The sequence below is a fragment of the Athene noctua genome, chromosome 2 (genome assembly GCF_965140245.1).
Source record: "Athene noctua chromosome 2, bAthNoc1.hap1.1, whole genome shotgun sequence".
Taxonomy (NCBI): domain Eukaryota; kingdom Metazoa; phylum Chordata; class Aves; order Strigiformes; family Strigidae; genus Athene; species Athene noctua.
The window spans coordinates 62,338,284-62,363,227 of record NC_134038.1 but is presented as its reverse complement, the minus strand read 5'-3'; the positions used below and the strand labels follow the sequence as shown (position 1 = coordinate 62,363,227).

The following is a 24,944-nucleotide window of genomic DNA, read 5'->3' as shown; positions in this document are numbered from 1 at the left end:
TTACCAAGAACACACAAAATTTATGACACAGTCAAGTAATAAATTCAGTTACAAAAGAACCTGTTTATCAGATAATTTCTAAACTATAGTCTCATTTACTGTCTGTATCATGACAAACTTTGAAACCTCTAGTAAAGGACAAGACTGTCACAGACATTTTTAGGTTTTAGGCTACTTATTTTTTCTGTTCAACAACCAGGAAAAGCTAAAATGATAGACATAATTTTCATGCCCTAAAATACACAAATGAATGAGCTGTTCATTGCTTTACTTTTCACCTCCAGAACACTACTAAAATAATTATCAAGTTACTTAGAGAAATCAGAGCTGGCAGAATCTAAGAGGCAAGTAAGCCTAGCAATATGAATTAAAGGGTAATTTGGTATTTAAAGATCTTAGTAAATCCAAGTTCCCTAAAACAAGTCAATATCTACTAGCCTGGGAATTTTATTAAAAAAAAAAAAAAAACAACCTCACAACACAGACACAAGTAGTTTCTTACACCTCTGACAAATTAGCACTTCTGTTTGGTTGGCAAAACCATTTGGCTTAATTAATTTCCTGGAAATATCTCCATTACAGTTTGATGTTCATGGCTGAACAAATTTCTCCCTTGAGTAGAATATACAGATGAGCTACTATCAACATCCACAGAAGCGTAATTGCCCCCAAAATCTTGACTAACAACAGCCTCTGAACTCTGCAATGCCTCATCAATGTTTGGCAGCTTATACTGGCTTGCTAAAGCAATGTAGTTTTTCGTGAGAACATTTGTCAATACATGAATTGCTTCTGATTTTCTAGCTAGAAAGGTCAATTGGAACTGCTTGTCTTAATGGTTCAAATTCATTTTAATGGTATTTATATAATGCAAAAGAATAACAGTATGCTATGGTTGCAGATCATTAAGTCATTAATACTGGGTTTTTTTATTAAAGTTAAAATAAGAAAGACAAGCCCAGAAGATACTCTTGGCTAATTTAGTTTACAAGGAAAAACAGAAAAAGTTCCACTCATTTACAGAGTTCTGGGAATCATCTTTAAGCAATATGCATTTCATATCATTTAGCCAAAACTTTAACTTTGGTAGTAAGCTATCTGGCTTCCATCTCCAAATGCAGTTTGTTGCCCTGAGTCTACTTAACACAAGAGTGATCCTGTGGAGCTTAGAACAAAGCAAAAATAAAACAAGTAATTTCATTCCAAGTAACTCTCCATTAATATATGCAATGCGAAATGCGCTCTATTTTACTGTTCCATATTGTGCTTTCAAACTATGTATTAGTATACACATGTGATTACAGAAATTTCCATGCAAAGTAAACTTTTGTCTGCACGTCACGTTGCTTTGTGATAGCATGAGAGTAATTTACAAGTATGTTCACAAGGCCTTAAATGTTCCTTTGAACCTTCTGAACTTCTTCAGTGTACTCTCTCAGTCATATGAATGTGCACAATCATACATGAACAGAAATGGACAGATAATATGTTTGGATAAAAAAACCTCTATGGGATTATTACTCTGAGTAGGTTAACTACCTGAGTAGGTTAGGTGATCTCTTTGGTGTCTGCATCCAGTCTATTGCTTGCTTCGCCTCCTCCCCTCAAATTACCTCATAGTGCTTTGTGTAAAATTTGTTTTCCTTTCCCACCTGCTTTAGCCAGTGATCTGTTCTTGTCCAGTTGTTCTGCCAAGTTTACTGAGGCTCAGAGAAATTAAACAACTGGTGCAAGGCCACATATGTGTCAGCTCAGCCAAAATTAGCATCAAGAATTAAAAACAGAAATATAAGTGCATACAAAATAGGGAGAAAAAGGTGAAACCTCATCACTTCGAGGGTTCTTGTCTCTGGGTTTTTTTTCTACAGTAAGTTTAAGTAAATTTTGGTCCTATCAAGAAGAGGTTCCTTTCTCTCCTTCCTCCTAATAGATCCTTGATTGTGCCATACAACTATCTTTTCACAGAAAGAGCAATATCCATCACAGCTTTTTCTCCTCTTGTACCACCTCTGAAGGACGGGATGTAGAAATGAGCAACGGTGTATCTGATTTTTAAAAAGGGAAAGGCATAAGTAGCTGGTGGTGGCATCATTAAGCCCTCTGCTAGACAATAGAGACCCACTAATTGTTGTTATCTTTCTTGGAAGCTGAGAGAAAAGCAGGACACTAGTCTTTTAAAGGGAAGAGAATTAGCTCCTTCTTTTGTCTTGATTTTTATACTTCCATGCTTTATGTCTGCAAATAACTGCATTTAAGAGAATTTTGTGACATATAATAACAAGACAAAGGATTTTATGAGGTAATGAAATATGGTCTGTATCAATATTACAATGTGCCTATGAAAAGAAGTAACAGATCTGAAAAAATGCAAGTAGAATCAAGTGTGTGAGGCATGGAAAAGCTTCAGCTTGGCTCAAAAGGTGTTAAGATATAGTTCCAAAATAAAGCATGCATTACTATTAAGAATATATGAGGATATAATAATATACTATCTTACTACTAAGGATAGATGAGATTTTGATAATATAATACCTCTATATAAGATTTTTAGTTCTTGTCATCCTCCCAAGTTGTGTGCCAACTGCATCATGATTATCTGAAGCACGCATGGTTTTAAGTCTAAGATTTGAAACCTGTAAAAGGTCTGCAGAGGAAAAAAAATTTTCATCCTTTCTCTCTGTATTTCCCCTAACATCCAAAATAATTTCTGTTTAAAGTGAAACACTATCACCTCCTATCAAAAGAATAAGCATCTGTTCCCAACAGATCCCTAGAGAAAGGCAAGAATTTCAGGTGATTGCCACATTTTCCAAATATCTGCCCTCCCAAACTAGAAATTGAGGTTTAAAAAAAAAAATAAATCTTTCTTTTACTATATAAAAGATACCTGATTTTTCTTTCCGTAATATAATTGACAGGCTCAGTTCCAAATATGGAACATTTTCAATTTCAACCTTGAAAGGGAACACATGATGCATAAGAATTTATGGTTCTACATGCGTGAGGCCCCAGATTTTCTTATACCTCCTCCCAGTGCTACACATCCTTCTAATACCCTTATAGACTTAGGAACCCAATCATTATGCATTTACTGCTTTTAATTACTTCCCACCATTTAAAAAACATCTTTGGTCAAAATCCTTAGTGGTTTACAGTTTCTCTTCTAAAGAAAAAAATATCTTACAGTATTTGACATGCCCTTCAGCATTAGTACTTCTGGAATAAAATACATCTTCCCTTTGTTCGTAATCAAAATCTATTTATATATTTCCATTGGGAAACATCTGAGACTCATAAAGCAATGAGAAAAAGCACTAATCCATTCATTAGCTGAGTATTTGATCTTTTCCAAGACTATCCAGGACAGAAAAATCAGACTTTGCTATTTTTCTCCTACAGCAGTATAATCTTTAAGAGAAAAGTAAGAACAAAACAAAACAAAACAAGAAAAAAGCTGTTTTCTGGTAGGTCTTTGAAAATATAATCTCTGAAAAATCTCCAGAAGCAAGTTTCAAAATTATGAAGTTTAGACATTATTTAGATGGGTAGTACGATCAAACAAACTCAGTCACACACAAAAAAGTAACAAAAAACAACAACAGAAAAAGGCAAAACCCCGTAATTTTGATAGTCATCTTTACCCAAGATGTCTCCAACCCATCTAGTGGTATTTCTTCTCTTTTTAACTTGCATATAAAAACAGAAGGTTGAATAATTTTCTCTTCATTTCCCCCTAGCTATTTCTCCCCTCTGCAATTTAAAACAAACCAACTTACAACATGAAAATTACAGTATAACATGAAATAAATATGTCAGTATGCTTCCAATCAATTATAAGGCTAAGCAGGTCAGATTTTTGTCTGATACAAACTGGTACACAGAGATTTCTGTCATTTTCTGTGCAGCTAAATATGCTCATGGAAGTACTGCTTTGGCAAGCACAGGAGAAAGAACATAATTTCAGATTTGCTCTTGTTCTTATATGCTGAAATATTTATACTACAAAGATTTTGTGTTGGTTCAAATACAAATCTCTCTCTCAGATATGATGTTTTTCAAAGCTTTCAGTGTTAGAATGAATCTGAAGCAGATCATGAATTAATTTTAACACTGGCTTTGCACTAAAAAAAGAGCTTCATGAAAAATCTGCTAAATGCTCCAGCTGGGAGCAATCCTTTTCCGTGCAAATGCCAAATTATTTACTGTTCTATTTAACGTTTCCTTAAAAAAAAAAGAAAAAAAAAAAGAAAAAGAAAAAAGTAACACTTTCTACAACGATCAAGAAAGTACTCATCCTTAAAATTCCTACTGACCCCAAAATATAGAAATAAGAAGTGGTAGACAGGATTTCAAGATTAATAATTTGTCACCCAATGTAAAAATGTAAGCAGAGATACAGAATCAGACCAAAGACCCTCACAGCTCAATACATGGTTTCCAGTTAGAAGCCAGTTCTGGAAAAAACGACCAGAATAGGGAAAGCATAAATGATCTGGCCTTCAGATTCCCTCCTCGCCATCCTGCATCATCTTTGCATTTAGCAGAACTACGAATATTTTTAACACATGAACTTACCATGTTCTTGCCCACATACATTCTTAGCACCTAAAACATCCCATGAAAAGTATCTTCACACCTCAAGATTGGCTGTATGAAGCATCCCCTCCTCTTCTTTCTTTTGAACCTGTCCATCATGCTTTCAGTTTCTCCCTAGATCTTGTTTTGGGAAAGGCAATCAGTCACTGATCCCAGTTCACACTCAGTACATCAACTACCTGAAATAATTTAATTGCCCCTGGCCAGCAACCTACATATTACTTCAACTGCAGGCTAGTTGTGGTGACCCTGAGTAGTTGTAGTCATACTCTGGGCAGGCAAAATGTGATTAGCAGCATCAGCTATAAATAGAAGCTTATTTCTCTGCCATATATTCTTATTTCTGTTATGACAACTCTTGAGAAACCTGTCTTAAATTACAAAAAGCCTCAACCACTAAAACATATGGGGAAGATTTCTACAGAGACTTCTAGAAACTTTATATATATAAATATTTATATATATATATATACACACACACAAATACTCTATCTGCTCTCTCTAACTTTAGGGTAACTTCCTTCAAGTCGTCAAGCAACAAACACTACCACATTTCTGGCACCAGACAAAGATTCAACCCAGAGGGCTTGCATGGAGCCCTTTCACAGGGCTGTATGCATCCTTATGGAGCTGACGGCACGTACAGCACCAGCTGAGTGACATTCATGTTGTTATTTCCTCCGTCTCTCCAATATGAAGGGATATAGTTTATCTTTAAGTCACATTACAGGTTTTAATGTGAATATCCCATACAGCAAGCATGTCAGCAATGCTGTAAGGGCAGCTGGGGAAAATGACACCAAAATGAGTGATTAAAGCTTCAGGAGAGATGGAGGTGTAAATGATCAGGCTAGATAAAGTGTGTGGGGGCAAAAGTGTTGAAACTAAGAGTTACAGTGGTGAAGAGAACTGCTGCCTCTGAACACTTGTATGTCCTGAGGCAGGTATGCATGTGAAAAAGTGTCAGAACTGTAAGGCATAAATATTGGGTTTTTTAGAAGAAAATCATGATTCTTTAAAACATTGTTACTCTTCAAGTAGATTTCCTTACATTTAAAAACTGTATTTTATGACAGAAAACAAAAATACATAACAATACAATCTCTATTTTAAACACAATTTATAAAACTATCCCTTCAAGTTTTTTCATCTAGGAGCCGAGCTGTTATTTTATAACTATTTTGTTCCCTTGCATTGCATTGTATATCACATATTTTATACGACAAAAGATTGACAGTTTTACAAGCACAATATCATTCCAAGGACTGAACACACTACTTAAAATTTTAAAACCCCAAATCTCTACAAAACTAAACATCAGTTTCCTGTGCAAAACTAAATATCAGCCTGTGCAAAATGTAATTTTCACACTTCTGGAGAAGCAGAGCTGGCAACTTTGGAAAAAACTCACCCCCACCACCACAAAAAAACCCCAAACTCTTAGACCCTTCCATAAGTTTAAGTCTGATATAACTAAATTTATATAAAGTAACCAAATAATTTAGTTATTAACTAGGAGCCATAACTAATCTAAAAATCAGTCTCTGTTGAATAAAATCGTACCTGGTTGTTGGAAGGATAACTAATTCACTGAAAAGTTAGTTGAAGGAAATTATGTATGTTGCATGCCTTTCTCAAATGTATTAAAAAGTATTTTTATATTTTCACACCATATACCATTTTCATATGACAGAATCATTTGTTTGTGTATTAAACAACTAAACCCTAGACCAATTTTTTCTCTTGAGCATACATGCAACTGAACTAAATTAGCTATACTTGAACAAATTTTAAGTGCTTTCATTGCAGTTCTTTCACGAACCTTCTACATTCACAGTTGGCAAGACAATCACGTATAAAAGTAAGGATTTAGGATTTTGGGGTGGCTGGAAACAGATTTCTTCATTTTCTTAAGACAGGCATTTTTTGTCTTTGAACTATGAAGTTAGCCATAATATTAGGAAGTGTCCACTTCACATCTCAGCAGTCCAGTAGGACATCAGTGAAAGTAATATTTAGTTCTTGTATCGCATTACAGTTGGAAAGCCTTTTTATTCTATTAGAATAAAACCATATACTAAATTCATATATTATTGGATTTCGAGAGAGGAAGTAGTCTTTAACAATTATGACAGCAATTACTGTTTCTGAAACAAAAGTCTTTCATTCTAATATTCTGCTTCTTGACTATCCATAGGAAACTGTTTGTTCTAGGATTCCATTTAAAACTAATTACACTTGAAAATTTATTGAGATCAATGTTCATTTGAAGACTTGACAGTGCCAAAATTTTTTCTTTTTCTTTTACATGTATTAAAACACTTTCCAAAATTAACAAGCTGGAGAAAGATAGAATTTAAATATTTTTTTCCCCAATACTAGAGTTAATTGGAGAAAAGGTGACGATACAATTATGAGAAGCTATGACTTTCATTCTAAGTATTATATTATCTGCATAAGAACCTTAGATATACAGTAAATTAAGTACCAAAAGATGATGGTGAGGTTATCTTCACTTTCAGCATTATGTTAATCTACATGAGTAAATGATTCTTTAATTAACACATTCTAACATTTAAATGGTGTGAAGATGTTAACAACGTCAATATTAAATTTCATGTAACAGCCTGTAATCAGACAAAAAAAATTCCCATTGAAAATATGGCGATAGTAACAATTTCCATCCTTTTATCATTTCTTTGATTTGGATTCATCCACTGAAACTGAAAAGATACATGAAGAAAAAGCAAATAAGGGGAAGTTAGAAAACTTGAAATTGGTCAGTGATTGTCACAGGTGAGTGACAAAAAAGGGCAAGTCTGCCATGGACATGCACTTTGGTACCTTTTACCTTCAAGCGAGCCTAGAAGAACAGAAGTTTATCAGAACACTGTCAACCAGCAGCACACTACAATTAGTGGCAAGATCTAAAAAAGATGTCAAAACTAAAGAGGAACTCACATATGAGTTGCCCATGGACTCTCTCAATGCAGGCAGAAAATACACCAGGAGTGGCACCTGCCTTGCCACCTACCCTGCTCACCAACCCCTCTTTTGCTTTCAGGAACAACAGGAGTTACATACATCTGTCTCAGATTTGAGAATTTCCCTAGCATCATCTCCATTCAGCAGAGCTAAGCAGAAGTTTTCATTGTGACAAGGTACAATGCCTCAACAGGGATGGTTTTCATTTTGCTAATGTCCCCACCTCTTGGTGCTCCCATCTGGAAGTTAAAAAGATATGAAAAGATAACGGGATGAATTTTACAACCTTTTGTTTTCCAGTCTAAGTATTTTCAAACTTTACACTCACAAGAACTATAGAGTATCTTAGAGGTTGTTGTACAGTAAAGTCTTGAAGCTGAGACTTAGAGTTTTCAGTTTTCAGCATCATGACTGACTAAAAAAATCTACTTGTACAAAACAGTTCAGGTGACTTTTCCATTAGCTCAAAATGGGACTGTTTAAACCAGAAATAGTTTTGCTTCAGACAAGATCAGGTTTGAGGAAGGTAGAACATTCACAAGTTTATTTTCTTCTCAGTGATGCAGACCAGACAACCAGGGAAGAGAGGTGCTCTAAAAGAAAATATAAAGTACGCTTTTCAGTGGAAACCCAAGTTTGTAGCACTGGACACAGAAAACCTTTTGACAAACCAAACTCTAACCAGAAACTGAACCAGACAGCTGCTGTGTCCTGATGGAAGCAGAGGACTGGGGCAGAGGAGAAGTGGAGAGGAGGGAAGGGGGAGAAGAAGGAAAGCAACATTGCCAAGAAAGTTCTCTTTAGCCCAGATACCCCCTTATTGCTTTGATGTGGTCAAACACAGAAGCATCCAGTGATAGTCTGAGAAATTCAAGCAGTGTTATCCTTTCTTTCTTAGTTGAAAAGTGTATAACTGAAAAGACATGTCATTAAGAAATAGATATGATGTTGATCACATTATGATAGATGCCCTAGCTATTTCATGAAGAATTCTGGATGATACATTTGAATTACTTCCTCTATCTATTTTAGCAATATTTCCTATTTAAATAGCTGGAATCAACAAGAGGTGCTTTTAACAAACTACCCTTCTTACTGCAGCAAACTCAGCCGAGCAGAATGCAATGCCTCATCACAGAGCCATGAACACTGGAACTGCAGCTGAAGAGTTCTGAAAATTAAAAAAATTAGACAAAAAATTTTAAAGAACAAGGACAAAACATACATTTAACATCAGACACAGTTGCTCCTAAGTTTTACAAAACTTCCATTACCTTTGCAACAGCTGCTCTTCCTTTCACTGTATGTTGACTCTTCTTCAACATTTAAGTGCCCAAATGGCACTTGAGCTGTGTCAGGAGCAGTCCAGCCTCCGTCACGCATCCTTCCTCTGTGTGCATCCAAACTTATTCTCACCCGCCGCAAGTGAAACATGTCTCATTTATCTTTCCTTCCTCATTCTATGCAAGGAAACATTCAATTCTTTTTTATGTCTGTTTCGTGAGGGCTGGTGCACTGCCTACGCCAGCCCTCAGCAGTACCATCTTCAAAGTTGGCACTCAAAGAGATTCAGTAGTTTACTGACAGCATGCAGCAAGTTGGCCAGAGAGAACTGCAGGCTCCCGTCTCACGAGGAAGAATGTCTCTTATTTCTGAGTCATTCCTCAAAAACAACCAACCATTGTCTCTGCTCCCTAGAATATCCTATTCCTACATTACATGGCCTTGACAGGAAAGAGCAGGTATTACCTTACCAGAAAACTCAAAGATGTGCATACTAATGTTTCAAGAGATGCTGAAGTGTTCAGCTGAACCTTAGCGTTTGAAAAGGAAAAAAAAAAGAAAAGCACAGACTGCAAGCAAATTTATATGTGCTGGGAGGAAGTGATTAAACATTGTTTCCTAAATATTAAGGATTTCTACTAAATCTTAAAACTCTGTAATCTTTGAGGTCTTGTCTTAATTACAGAGGATGAATTAATTTGCACACACATCCCCCCCAAGCCCTGCCTTGCTACAGGGGTTACATTATCACATACAGCAAACTTTCTGCATCTGGCAGTTTCTTAGTTTCTCCTCTACTCCACACCTATGAAGCTGATTGAACATGAGGTAGAAATAGGATTACAGTAGTCTTGGCTATAAACATTTATTTCAGCCCTACCTGGGTCATGCTAATTTTACAGGCAGATGTAAAACCTTACTCACCTTTCCCCACTCACCAAGGAAACACTTGAGGGCAAGTTTTAATTTTGCCAACTTTTCTGGAGTGAATAGAACAAATGTAGAGAAGAGTATCATACAGACTTGGTAACAAAACCCCAGCAAGATCCCCTGTGTACTGGGGGAACAACCACACACCATACTGAGCATGTAACCCTAGCCCCAGCAGTAATAAAGAGGAGAAGGCAGTTTTCACTTATATGGCAAAAACTATCAATTATTTCTGGTTATTGTTTTAGGACTTAAGTTACAAAATACATAGAAAAGTATCAGCTGCAGACAACATGAAAAATAATTACTTGCTACCAAGGCTGAGGTTTTTGTTTGTTTAAAAAAAATCAAAACCAGTTATAACCAAGATCTACAGAGCTGGTGGTCATCTTGAATTTGAGTTGTGAGTCTGTGGAGTCCCAACTACATGAAAAAATGTGAACAATTGTGCATACCTTTCATAACATAGAAATTATTTATCCTTGAGCTTCTGGTTTAATTGTGTGATTTCACAGGGTTTAAAAAGTCCCTTTTTAAAGTGAATCTAGGACAGCATCAAATAAGCACATGAAGACCTACAACATATAATTTTTTTTTTAAATTTTGGAACTAAGTAAGAACTATTTGCTTGCTTGGTGTCCTGGTTCAGCTAGGATAGGGTTAAGTTTCCCCAACAGTGGGAAGGGATCTCCAGCCGGGTTATTTATACCATGCTGACATCAGGTCCAGCGCAGCAGCGCGGGAAGCTTTCCTTTCGGGCTTTTGGCGCGGGAAGCACGCATGGCGGGCTGGATGTGCTCACTGCAGTATTTCTCTGTATATCTTTTGTCTTGCTTACTGTTATTACTGTTTATTGTTGTTATTATTGCTATTGTTGTTGCTCATATTGTTTGTTACACTGTTGTATTAAATTTCTCCTTGTTTCAACCCCCGGGGTTTGTGCCCTACTCGATCCGAGGGTGGGGGAGGGACAATGGCAACGTGGTCTCCGGTCCCAGCAGGGCTTAAACCAGCACGCTTGGAATACAAGAGATGGTATCGGAATACAAGAGATTGGAATACAAGACCTTTAAAGAAATGGAGACTTTTGTTATGAATTCTGTAACTTTAAGGAAAAAAAATCCCCAAATTATCAAAAAGTTAGCTCAGCATATGTACGTATGTATGCAGACCTCTTAGAAATCATATTCTGATTAAGTCCTTGCAATTTTTTTCTTGCTTTCAAAAGTATGAATTAATATAATCAGTATACAGAAATGTTTTGAAAAGTCAACTAGCAAGGGTTAAAAAAATATAGAACAGTTTAAATTGTGACCGTTAAAATTTAAATTTTTAAGTCAGATGCCCAAATTTTACAATGTGTCTCAGGTTTTTTTGTTTTAGAATGTTATTAAGGTATAGAACACTCCACAAATCTCTTTGTGAATGAAATTTTTATTTACACACTGTATCCAGAAGCAGATACATAAACCCTTATACAATTATTTTTCAAAAATGTGCAAGTAATTACTATAATTTTGTTTACAAACCAAAACACATTAAAATCAATGGACTTTGGATAATTCACTCTGTGGCGTGCTTGGTACAAACAGTGCACACCAGATCTGAAACAGAGAAAAGTGTAAACTACAGCAATCTGGATTGAAAGTATTAACTTCATGGCACTCCATCATCACTATAAAAATTCTTTAACCCAACAGGTATTCATACAAAAGTCTTTAAGAATTTTTCATTATCTGTGTAGAATTTAGAACACTTTCCAGATACAACAATGCCATATTTCCCATATTATGGACTACCATCTAGCCCATTTTTTCTTTATAAAGAACGCCTGTAATTGTTGTTCTTTGCAGTCATAAAAAGATTTTAAGAAATTAAATTGGCAATCATTAATTTATCCATAGCTTAGCACAGAATTTGAAAGTTCAATAACAAAGAAATACTTTTCATCAGAATCATAGCTGGTATTGCTGGTATGAGGTTTTAAATTTATAATTCCATTATTCACATAGATGAAATGCATCAAAACAAAAACTGCACAGATTTCACTTAGCCCAGCAGTCAATATTCACAGAAATAAATTGGCTTTAACAAAATGCAAAGTCAGCTCATCTGAGAACAAAGAGTTTAATTAATAATTGCATTTCTGATCCTTCTGACAGAAAAACATTTTGATAAAAAGATGGCATTCACTATGTCAACAGTAGGATAAGTGCTATATCCTTCAAATAGATCAAAGAATACAAATCACTTTCAGTTGTTTATAACACTGGCTTACAAAAAAAAAAAAAAAAACACTCAGAGAAAGTTGTGCAAATTTATTTTTCCATTTCCAAATACAAGGTGTTGTTTTAGTCTCCTAATTGGCAAAACAATTTTATCAATAAAGTCAATCATTTCAGATGCTCAAAAAAGGAGTCTTATTTAAAAGCTTTGTTTCCAAAAACATTTTTCCACAATTCAACTGCATAAAAAGTATACCTTTTGAACCTTAAACTGTTGTGATGAATAAATAGCTATATTTCTACTCTATAAGGATCATTGTCAGTTAGATTTTATTCCTAGTGTATCTACTTCCACGGGTCCCCAAAATATCCTCAATCATTTTGCTCTTATTTGTCAAGGACATTTTGTTCCTCTAATTTTCACAAAGCAGAAGTCAAGACAATTTTTGGGGTTACTCTGAGTACTTCTAAATTGTCTCAGAACTAAATGTTACTGTGTTTCTTTTATATTAACCTTTATTATAAGAAATTGTAAGTATCTTTAATGCTTTCAAAGTCATTTTTCTGGGTTCCTTCTCCTGGCTGGCCAGTTACCGCAGTATGAAAAAATACTGCAAGGTTCTGATTAATGAAACCTGTAAAAATAAGTATTTGTGTCTACTTACTACTGATTTAAATTATTTTGAGCTTAGTAGAAATATCATCACCAGTTTTTATTTAGAAACAAAGTGCTATATGGTTCTCACATCCTAGGCCTCAACCACTTTACAGTGTTTCTTTTGTGGAAGCTTGGGGTGGGGGGGGAGGGAATGACAAAGTTAACTTGACCTGATTAAATTCACAGATGAAGAACACAGCAAGGAAGGCAATTCAAAAACTGGACAGCCAAACTAAAGGGTTTTAAAAAAAAACAACTGTGTGAGTAAACAAACTAAAATTTATAGACACAGGCAAGAAGTTTAGCAAGTTTGTTCTTGCATGTTTTTCAATTCAGCAATAAGACCAGGATACTATAACTTCAAATATTTAAGTTTCAATGCAATGACTGCTAAATTAATGCATGTATGCATGTGGCATAGCATAAACATATGTTTAATGCATTCAATAGTGGTATTAAATGGCAAAGAAAGTATTTAATATACTATAATCTTTCAAAGATTCTGTAGAATGCATAGGCCCTCTAGCTTGTACAGGGAAAGAATTTTTGAAGTGAAGAAAATGCCAGAGGTTTTTTTTCTAAAAATATGCATCTGAAATCCACAAAAATTATTTTCTTTTTCCTCCCCACAGACAGAATCAGAACACTGTACCATACAATAGGTTATTGTGCCTTTTTGAATAAAGTTAGTGATCATGATTCAGGGGGGAGCCAGAGGGGGGAAGTCAGTAGAGGAAAAAAAAGAAAACAGAATTCACACTTTCATACATGTATCTCAATGGCAGAGCCAACAAATAACACATATAGACTGCTCTAGATTTTTTTTCCTTTTACGTTTAAAACTTTATCAGACTAAAGAAGAGATCCTTATTCTCCCTCCCTTAAAAGCAAAGGCAGCCTTTATCTACCTTTGATTTTTTTTTATTTTTTAGTTAAACATTATGGTCAAAAAATAAATTAAAAAAATATAAATTTTGTCTATCAATTCAGGCAACCCAAGATGTAGTGCTACTGCACCACCTTGCAGCAATACTGTATCCATTACTAAAGACTCATATCAGGGGACAAAAAGGCTAGATTAAACAAGAAGAAAATTATCTAAACAAGAAAGCTGTATCAAGGATGAACAGCCTTTTCTAAAGTGATGTTTACTGACTAACAACTCCTACCAGAGATGGGGAAGATGACTTTCTAAAATACAAAACTGGGACAGAGGCAGGCAAAGCAAGCCTCCCTCCCAAGCTAGCTATGACCCCTTCAACAAAACTCGTAAAAGTGATAGAATCATGGTGGGAAAAAAAACATGAAACAAAACAGTAAAATGCCATGGATTAACCTTGCATGACAAAAATATTACAGTGTAGAACCTGTACTCCCCACTGAAAGTCTTTTTTCCCTACAGAAGGTTAGAATAACTGTAAGCTTTTCAAATGCCAGAATCTTTGACAGATATTATAACCATTTACTTAATTGATTCAATATTTCATGTCAAAACATACTTTACGACAGTAAACTGAAACATTTTCTGCGGTCAGTATATATCCAAACCTCTTCTACCCATACTTTGAAATGCTATGAGAACAGAGCTTGAAAGATGCATTTTAAGCATCTTCCTCCCAAAATGTTATCAGTCCTGTTCCTTCCTCCCCAAAGAATATGCAAAAAAAAAAAAAAAAAGAGGAAAACGATACAAAGGACATTAGTGTATTACTGCATTTCTGAAGTGAAAGAAATGCAAAATGAAAAATGATTAAATTTCAAGTAGCTTGAATATATATTGTAGAAATCAACCTATTATAAGTTTTACCCCATCCCTAAAATGGCTTATCAATTTATGTTCCCCTAATAAGAATTCCTAGAGTCTTCCTACAAATCCAGGAAATTCCCCACCCCTGCCCTCCAAGAGGAGGTAGGAGGGAAAAGGACAGAAAGAGGGGACCTGGCAGGTGTTAATTTATTTAACTGATGGCATGATTTTAAAAGGTATTATTTGACAAGACCCCAATATTGCAAATTCCTTATAGGTACTACACACTGACTTTAAAAGACTAGGGTTTTTTTTTAATTATTAAAGGCCATTTTTAGAAGGACAATATACTGAGACAAGAAGAAGGCTGAACCAACCTTCTCAAATATGAGTGTACAAACAATACGGGAGAAAGCTGGGGTTTTTTCCAAAGATATGCTGCATAACCACGTTCTTATCACACAGCTTTAAGTTCTATATTATGGCATATCTCTATAGAAATTTATAATTAGGATACTAGGAAATAATTTTTAACACAGATGTAAATTCTGTAATTTAGAATACCAGTATGTTTTTTACCCATGATCATTTTTTTCAAACAGGCTATTTTAAAGGGGAAAAAAAAATTCCATTCAACAAGTTTCATCTGACTTTTACTTATGGTTGAATACACATGAAATGTGCTTTCAATGCATAAAAATCACAGTGGATAGCAGCAAAGGACTTGGGGGAAATTAAGGAGAATTTGATCATTCACATTGTGATTAATCTGCACATTGATGAAAGATAGCTATTTCACACTTCTAAAAATAAACTTGAGATCATTCTTTCAAAAAAAAAAAAAAAAAAAAAGCCCCCCAAAATACACAAAACCCCCAAACAAACATAAATCCAAATGCATTACTTTTCTTTTACACACAAAAATGAAATATTTTTATGGCAGCAAAAGATTTTGATAAGAATGAAAGTCTGTAAACTGTAATTCAATCTCTTTTTGTTGTTGTCGTTCCCAAAGTGCAAGATGCAAGATTCCCATAAGCTTTCAGTAGTGCTTTTCCTGTAAATAATCCTTCATTTTGTTTGGCAAAGGCAGTTTCTGAATCAGGTCTATTCTGGTGTACTGACGTATTACAAAACGACACAGGTATTGTAAAGAACGCACCTGCATAAACCGAGACACTGGATTTGTCAGTCTCACTGGGTAAGTTGCAGATCCAGGCAGTCGGGATCTCGAATAGCAAAAAGCTCCATTTTCAGAGTCCCTGATTGAATGTTCAATTAAGTCAACTATAGATGTATGTCCCTCCACATCTGGTTGTTCATAAAAGCTAAACCTACCATTTGAGTGTTCAATTCTAGTGTGAAGAGTTTTTCCATGGGAACGAAAACTCAAACTTAAAAGATAACGATCATCAGAACTATCTCGAACAAGAAACGAGCCATCAGGCACATTAGCTAATTTTCCCTCTGCCTCCCAACGTGTAATGGGGCCCCAGTACCATCCTTGTTTTGCAAGTTTTTTCAGTTCTTCTGTGAGACTCGTCACAACCATAGGACCACTGTTCTGTACAGAATCATAAACTCTTCCAACTCCAGGGGCAGTGTTAGGATCAAAATTCAAATGGCAACGCATACTTTCAGCCACGTGGGCATCTGTGCCATTCAATCCATTGAAGTTCCTTTGGATTTGATTATTCTGCATTGGAGGTAGCAAAGGTGAGAGTGGAGGGACATCGCTGTGATTAACTCTTGGGCTTTGCAACATGACTCCTGTGGTACCAATCAACAAACCATTCACTGTCTGGTCCACAAAGATATCTGGTGCAACGACTACATCCTGATCCACTTGGCTCTCTTCTTCATGGAAAGTATTTCCTCCCACTTGAGAAGAAACAGTTGAAACTTCCATGGGTGAGGAACTATCCAGACAGTAACTACGTGATCCTTCCAAAGGATACATTCCCTCATCTAAAGGCACAGTATACTGAATGTAGTCCTGAGGCATTAATCCAATAACTACAGGCACATGTTCATCAATATGAAGATGCAAGTCTCCGTTCTGAGATTCCGTATTTTTTAATGCATTGTTTTGTTCCTGGAACACGTTGTCTGACTGCAAGTCATGGAAGTCCTTTCGAACACCATTCAGTGCTGGGCTTGGATTAGAGGAATGGACCAAGGCCTTGACTTTCACCTCCATTTTGATGCAAGTCTCTTCTGAATTTGTAGATCGAAGGGGCCATGGAGTTGGACTGTAATGGTGATTACGGAGGGAAGTGGATCTCAGAGGTCTTTGAGCTCGCACATCTTTGAAGGTTATTGGAGCAGATGAGGAAGAAAAGGTGTCATCATCTGCAGAGCTTACAGATGGTGTGCTGCCTTTGCCTTTCTGTTTTTGTTTTGCTGAAAGCCTCCTTTTTAACGTACCCATTAAGCTTTCACTTTTTGATCTATTTTTGCCTCCTTTTTCATCTTCAGTATTGACTTCACAGCTAGCCAAATCTTTACCATAGCAGCTGCCAAACAAGGAGTCATCTTTTCCAAATTCACTTAATGATGGCTGCTGAACCACTACAAAGTCGCTTTCATCTTTACTTTTATTTAAGTTAAAGGACTTGCGAATTGTTTTGAGACTAATTTTCTTCATTATGACAAGTTACCAAGTCTTACTGATCAGCAGTGCTTGTGGTGATACAGCCCTAACACATGCAGAGCAGCTTCTGCTTCGTTCATGTGTTTTATCCAGCCTCATTTAACTTCAAGAGCCATTTCCTGGAAACAAACGAAAAACAATTAAATTCACAAAAGAAATATTTTTTAAATTATCCATAAGGGTTTCCCCCTCTCCAAACAAAACAGAAATTGCAGTAGTTAAGTGATGGGTATCAAATAAAAGTAAATATAGGAGCTGACTAGGAAACCAACCAGGCTCAAAAAAATGAATCTGCTACATGTGTCTTGGAGATTTCCACAACTTTTTTCTGCTTTCAGCATGCTATTTTTTAAATATACACACATATTACAACACACTCATAGGCACATATAATTAATGCATGTACATAAAATTTTCAAGCACTGAAACACTCCTCTCTTTCAGAAAGCTCCTAAAAAAATCCCCACAAAAATAACTATAGAAGATGAAACTATATAAAATATTCTATCCAACAGGATTCCTACATGCAGGTTAAACTTCGATTAGTCCTGAAAACATGGTCTTACACGGTCATACTTTCTTTACACAGGAAAGCTGAACAATATTGAAGTAGTTACATAATTACAGGAAAACTAACTCTAGAGAAAAAGATACATTAACAGGAAAGTAACATCTGTTCAGAGCAAGTCACAGAAGACCCCTCCTGAACTTCTGTGAAACAACAGTTGATTTCCAACCTCCATTTTAGGCATAGAGGAGGTCATATCACTCGCATACTGTGAGAGCTTTTCTTCCTCCAGTACTTCTGCCAAGAGTAAGTGGACGCATCTGCTCAACTCCCAGAAAACTGTTCCCGACCTGGCGTCTTCCAGAGCCATGTACCTATCTTCTCCATAAAGTTAACTTTTCAGCTTGGGTTTTCTGGTGGGGGGTTTTGTTTTGCTTTTTGTTTTTTTCTTTTAATGTTAGACAGACCAAAGCAAGAAGCTCTACAGAGACGGAAAGAAAAAAAGGAAAAGAGAAGAGAGGGAAGTTGCTGCAGCCACAGAAGTAGGTACTACTATTAGTAGTAGCCATTATTCCATGTATCTCCAAATACATGTAATGCTAGCAGCACAAACTGCAGCAGCAAGCCTGCCTCCAGGCTAAGCATGGCAAGCTGGAGGAGTCCAAGAATCTTTCAAAAAATCTTCAAGCTTGGGGGACTGAGGAGAAAGTAAACCAGCCCTTATATAGGCACTTCCCACTTTTCTCCCATGGTATCACATACAAGAAAAATAGTGCAATGAACTAAGTTTTATCAACTAAACAATACGACTTTCTTTAATAACCATTCAAAAATTGCATGAAAGCATATAAGGAGAATGATTACTATAATCAAACAGCAGTCTATTGACGAGTACTCTTGTCCAGCCCAACTTTGTGGTCCTCAAATACACAAAGGTGAAAGGATCATATCCAAAGCAAACTAAAAGACAATCTAAGGATTCTGAATGTCAAAGTACCTTGGAAAATTTTAAGTAAAGCCATGCTGCTGGGGGGTTGAAGTGCTGTTCTCATAATCAGCAGAAGCACCAAAGCTTGATTTACTTGGACTTGTACCTAGTCTTGTCTTCAAATTCCCTACACTATCTGCACCACCCTACCTTGAAGACCCATTCTGTCTTTGCCATAACCTCTGACAGTTCCCAAGTCCATCTTTAGAGTATCTTCAGCTCTTCCCATTTCCTTTTCTTAATTACCAAACTAAACAGCACTTACCTTTCCTTTCTCTCAATAAGGAGAAACTAAAAGGTTTTTCTTCTATCTGTAAACTAATTTACTTGCCATCAGCAAAGAACAAGCATGCCCAAAAAACCCTGTTTCCTAAACAAACAAAAGACTAAGAATCAACTCTTGATATAAACGAGTATTAAAACCTTAAAAACCAGGACCGTTATTTTATTAGAAGTTCACTGCTTATTTTCCACTTTTAACATGACTCCAGTGGTATCAGGAGTCCTGACGCCTTAAAAAATGTGTTCCACTTACATAATTTGAAGATGATACTGAGATATGCATATGTATTTTCAAAGGTTAACACTACTTTAATTTTCCTTTTCTTATGACAGATATATGCAGAACCATAAAATTTTGTGTTTTAAAACAGTGATGTTTAATATGAGCTCCATATTTGAAATAATTGGGAAATATGGATATACTGAAAACCAAACATGAGTAGAATACATTTAATGGGTTTTACATGCCTGAAATTTGGCATATCAGAATAACTGATGAAGTACAGTAATTAAGAAAAAGCTACAGATAAAGGGGGAGTCACGCGTCAATTAAAAGTAGACTTGAAACGCCTTGTTGACCTTCTATTCCTAAACCATTTAGATTTTGCCATCATACCAATTTACAGTACTCTTTACATCATATGTAACTAAATGAACCTATAAAATGAATGAAAAATATCATTTCAGGATTCTACGCTGCTCCTAAACTGAAGACTGTTCACTTGATAAATTTCACTGTGCCTCTGTATGTAGCACCAGAAGCCTGGGAACCCCCACATTAGCCCCGCTTGTGAAATCCACAATGTTCTCCAACTGCTTGTGACTGACATCCACAAGCTGATACTGCTTCCACTTTACCAGATATGGTTCCCCCATCCTTGTGGGAAGTACATCATGCTTGCAATTCCTAACTCTAAAAAAGCAAGTATGAAACAAAGTAAAATCTGCCTTCTAAGCTAAGGAGAAAATAAAAGGACATTATCACATTGCTGATTGGGGAGAGAAGATGTATGGAGCCCCAAACTGTCTGATTCACCTTTTTTTTTTTTAATTGGTGTGTTTTAAAAGAATTAGTTCACTAAAACTTGGCTGAAGGAACAACATTTCTTCAGCTTTTCCATAACTAAAAGACTAAACACTTGAAAGAACAGGTTTTTATCCCATACAAGTCTTTCTGTATCAAAACATCATTTTTTACAAATAAAAATCCAGTATCTAAAAGCCATCTCAACAGATAAATCTCTACAGCACCATACAGAGAAGTCAAAGTTTTTGCTCTGAAAGTGACTACTAAGCCTGTTTGAGTAAAAAAGTGGTTTACATCTGTCAGCCTACCCTAGTAGCCAATATCTTTATCAAGCAAAATACATGATTGTCTAAATGCAGAACACATTACTTAGTCATTGCAATATTTTATATAAAGAAATAATAAAGGTTTGAAGTTCAAATATAACCCACATAACATGCATATATCCAGAAGTCCAGTTCATTCATCCAGGAAAAGACAACAAAAATCTAGCGAATGACCATCTGAATCAAAGCTCCTTGAACACACCTATGGATGAGAGCAAGCCTCTAAACAAGTCTTGCATATGAGAACCACTATACTTTATGACATCTCTTATACATATTTTATCCAAGGCAGGAGAAAGCACATATATCCTGAAGTCAAATACTCTAATTGATCCAGATACTCTTCTCTTTTCACGTACTTAAAGAATAACAGTAATTCTGCACTGCATATTAATACGATTAAAAGTGCTGTATAAACAGCCCTCAATACAGGATACACTCATACACTTGCAAGTGTAGAATTTTCTACTGTCTACATCTAGAGCAGCTGAAGCAGAAGAGCCCAGTATGCACCCCTTCCTGGAATACATTAAAATGAGCTATGCAACTTCTCCACCCTCAGCACTGTAACAGCTTCACTAAGTATTTTGTATGAATTATGGTATCACTGAAGTCTCCCACTGATATGCTCTTCCAGTGACATCTTCTGTACACTGAATTTAGACTAGAGACACCTCTAGCAATTTTTCTGACAGGTATTTGCAACTATAAACAGACTCTGAACTATGCCATTGTACTCCCAAAGCCTGGTGGCAATGTATGCAGAAATACCTGGAACACACAGATTGAAAATGGGAGATTAATCACACCCAGAAAGATAATAAGACTTTAACACACAGAATAACAAGGCAGAATGAAATTCTGGCTTATGAGCTTTCATCACAAATTCTGCATCTTGGAATGCTTAAAAATATGCAGGTTCACAAAACACAGGCCTCTGGACAAAAACTACCGGATTACCAGACTACCAGATTACTATCCAGCAAACAACATGGACCCCTTTGTGCTTATAAAAATAATCAAAACTGAATTTGCATGCCTTATTTCGAAGACAAGTAACATGTATTAATCACATACAAATGTGAAATTATTAGCGAAGAGAATGAAAGCTAAAACTTTACTTTACAGGCTGCTTCTCAAAAATCTGAAGAGCAGGTCATGTGATCATGTATTGTTATTATGGTGGCCAGCACTGATTTATGAAAAATCATCGAATTTTAGAAAGAAAAAAATCAGTTTGTGCAAATCTAGCTTGAAAATTCAAGACTTCAGAATAGTTTCAGTTTGACGCTACAAAACGGTTTAAATGCGACTACAATCACATACCTATCTCAATGCAGTGTTCGCAGAAGTACACCAATAAAAAGTCTGCATATTTATATTGCATTTATTAATCTCCTATCTTTTTCACATGTTTAGGTTAGATGCACTCATTTCTTGAGACAAATTCTATAAACAAAGCTGTCAGAATACACTACTATAGTATTAACTTTTAAGAATCAGGACAGAAAACATCATACTGGAAACATACAGCAAAATACAACTCATGGTTGAACAAATAATTGTCTTCAAAAAGCTTAATAAAAATACCATCACAAAAATGGCTTGAAACTATAAATCAGTGCTGCTTCAGATAACTTCAACTTTCTTAAAATAAATGTTAATCTGCTAATTTATTTCTATAAAGTGAAATAGAGGAGCATTGAACTTAATTTTTTGGTTTTTAACCCACAGCTGCATTATTCCTGAAAAGTCTGGCTATCCATTAGAAATATAGAATCTTTATTCTTATACTGAATCATAGTAAGAGTTACATAACTTAAAACTTCAATTTATTGTATTTTTAGCATAATTATTTATATTAAGAAAATAAAAATACCTAGAAAGTGGAAAAAGTTTCTGCATTCCTATGGCATGACAAACACCACGTTTTCATTACAGTCAGATAATGAAGCCTAGTCTAATTATCTGCAGAAGTACGAGGTGTCATTCCCCTGTTGCTCCCAAACTCCCGCTGAGAAATATTTATGCATTACTTGGAAGCATGTTTCAAAAACAGCATTCTTAAGGTAACACAGATTTCAAGTGCTATATTCTGGAAATTCCTATATGTCTAAATTTATGTCAGACTTCCTAAATCTATTTCTGTAAACTACCAAGTTGTTCTCCATACTTGTTCTCACTGATTTTACTTCAATAATGAAGTCTGAGCAATGGAATTTATTTATTTAAACCAGTAACAGAAAAAAACGACTCAAGATATTTCCTGCCATGTACTTCTAGTTTCAGTCTATTTGAGTACAGAAACCACACATAAAAGTATGAATGTAATGAAGTAAAGAGAGATTAAATATCTCTTTCGAACATCATCAGTTTCTGATAGAACATATACACTACATGGCAGCTTTCAGCTTTCTCACTACAGATGTTATCAGCATACTGAAGATGGTGAGGTTTTTCCCTTCCCAGAGCTTCAAGTAAATTCCTACACTGTATTACTCTTCAGTATGTAGAGTCTTTAAATGAAGTAATCTAAATTCCATTGCATACTCTTATATCTTGAAAATAACAAAAGAGGGTAGATGGTTTTAGTGGCTTGCTTGCTAATAGATAAATACTGTTTTAATATAAGATTGCAAATTTTAAAAAAGCCCATCCTCTACTGCATACTGTGGAGAAGCTCAGATACACACCTTCATATAAAACTGGAACAAGGTAAAAAACAGATGAGAATATTGTCTGACATTACTTTATACTCATAACAATTCAAGAGTACTTAAAAGCTTCCTTTTTTTCAGCTAAGTAATCAAAGACCTGAACACGGAGTAGATGTTACCACAAATTTAAACTTCCACCCTCTAAGATTTGAACAGCTGAGGAAAGTACTGTCAGCTTCTCTAGAGGCGAATAGGATAGGATAGGATAGGATAGGATAGGATAGGATAGGATAGGATAGGATAGGATAGGATAGGTATTATACAGATTATAATTTAAAACAAACAAAAAACACCCAACCCAAAGGTAAATCGTGTCATTTCTCCTATTTTTTCCCCCTTTTACAAAGATTAAAGGGAAAACATCCACAGTCACTAATGTTCTAACAACATACAGATTAACACTAATCACTATTAGCAACCTTTAGGCAAGGTACACCTTTGGTAATAAGTAGGATAGTGAGGTAAAATAGTAACGAAAACTTGACAAAAAGGGATTTTTCTTCACCGCCACTGGTAGAATTAACTGTAGGCAAAACCAGGAACAGAACCATTGAAGAAGTCTGAATACCTTTCAACAACTTGCCTCTGGACTGCTGATGAAAAAGGATGTCCCTTAACATCTGGATTTCCCTGACTTTTTTTTTTTCTTTAAACACTACTTAATCCATGGCTGCTTGCAGTAAATCCTGTTCTTCTTTTCCATGTTTGGTTGCAGGACAGAATATTTCTATCTGATTGGTAGTTTTCCTCTGGGGAATAACTGAAGAGTGTTAAATGGCATCTCTGTATTACAGTTTATCTGTGTATACACACTTTTGTAACTACAATAATCTCATACAATAGCCAGAACCAGTTTCTAACACTAACAGTCCTCACCCAAGGTTATATCTCCCTTGCAGAATGATGGCTGATAGGGATGCACATCTGCTCCCAAGCTACCACAGACACACTAACCTGTTATACTAAACTGAAATTAGCACCCGTTGATATCAGCTGGTATCAGCTCAAGAACACACACAGCATCACAATACCAGTGTTGCTGTGGGAGCAGGAAGCTCTGGGAGAGTTGGGTGGATGACAGCCAGAACAGTAACCACTTCAGCCACTCCTGCTACATCGCTCACCAACTGGGAATCAACACCCAAACAGGGAACAAAGCAGACTGTACTTTTTATACATTTACTAAAAGACTGGCACAAGTACCACCTTTCATCACTTCCTTTTAAGCAGACATCTGATAAAGTATACTGCTAACAAGATTTTTCAAGCATGCTGAAAAACTACAGGGAAAAAGAAAGCCACAACTTGACTCTAAGACCCTGATGAACTAACAGTTGAGGGGAAAATGAGCAAACAAATATAACCCAGCAGATCAATATATGCCAAGTCACTAAAAAAGAAAAAAGTGAAACATTTTTCCTGAAGCAAATGGAAGAAGTTACTAAAGAAACATGATGTGTGTAGTCCATGTGCACATATTTCATTGCAGGATATCACATCCATAGAGTGCAAATAGACCTTTGTTTTTCACACACACAGCCGTGCAGAAGCAGACGAAAAATGAGAATAATGCTCAGTCAGGCTCAGTTTTCATTTCTTGCTATTTTACAAGACTACAGCAGCCAGCCTTGAAGCAGGCTGTCTGTCATCAAAAATTGTTTAGCTTCATAAGCAAAGGTTAGATTTCCTGGGAGATGATGTATGAAAATTCCTTTCTGAGCAAGGGCCCGTTCCATTTCTCGACCCTGACAGAAGGTGGATAAGCCAAAATGTTTCTCCTCAGTTGTTAGATATGGTGGTACCCTCAGCATGGTAACAAGGAGGAACTTATGCTTATGTAAAATATTTATGCAATCCTCTTAAACCTTAATACAGTTATGTTAAGAGTCTGAAAAGTTGTAAGACTACAATGCTCTACAAACCAGCTTCTCATTTAGCAGTAAGGACTAACATCATGTTCTGCAAAAAGGAATTTTTAAAAATAATTTTCTCTAAGATTTTTCTAAAGTGACTTGTAG

The 24,944-nt window shown here is 35.8% G+C and overlaps 1 protein-coding gene across 2 annotated transcripts in view; it reads right to left on the bottom strand.

The window, feature by feature from the left end:
* Positions 1-11,211: 11,211 nt before the first annotated feature.
* The window catches only part of SOCS6 (suppressor of cytokine signaling 6), a 29,893-nt gene continuing 16,160 nt past the window's right edge, over positions 11,212-24,944 (bottom strand). For both annotated transcript variants that reach the window (XM_074899295.1, XM_074899296.1), the window contains exon 2: positions 11,212-17,197. In XM_074899295.1, the coding sequence (XP_074755396.1) occupies positions 15,468-17,072 (1,605 nt within the window). In that variant the 5' untranslated portion in view covers positions 17,073-17,197 and the 3' untranslated portion in view covers positions 11,212-15,467. The remainder of the gene's footprint in view (positions 17,198-24,944) is intronic.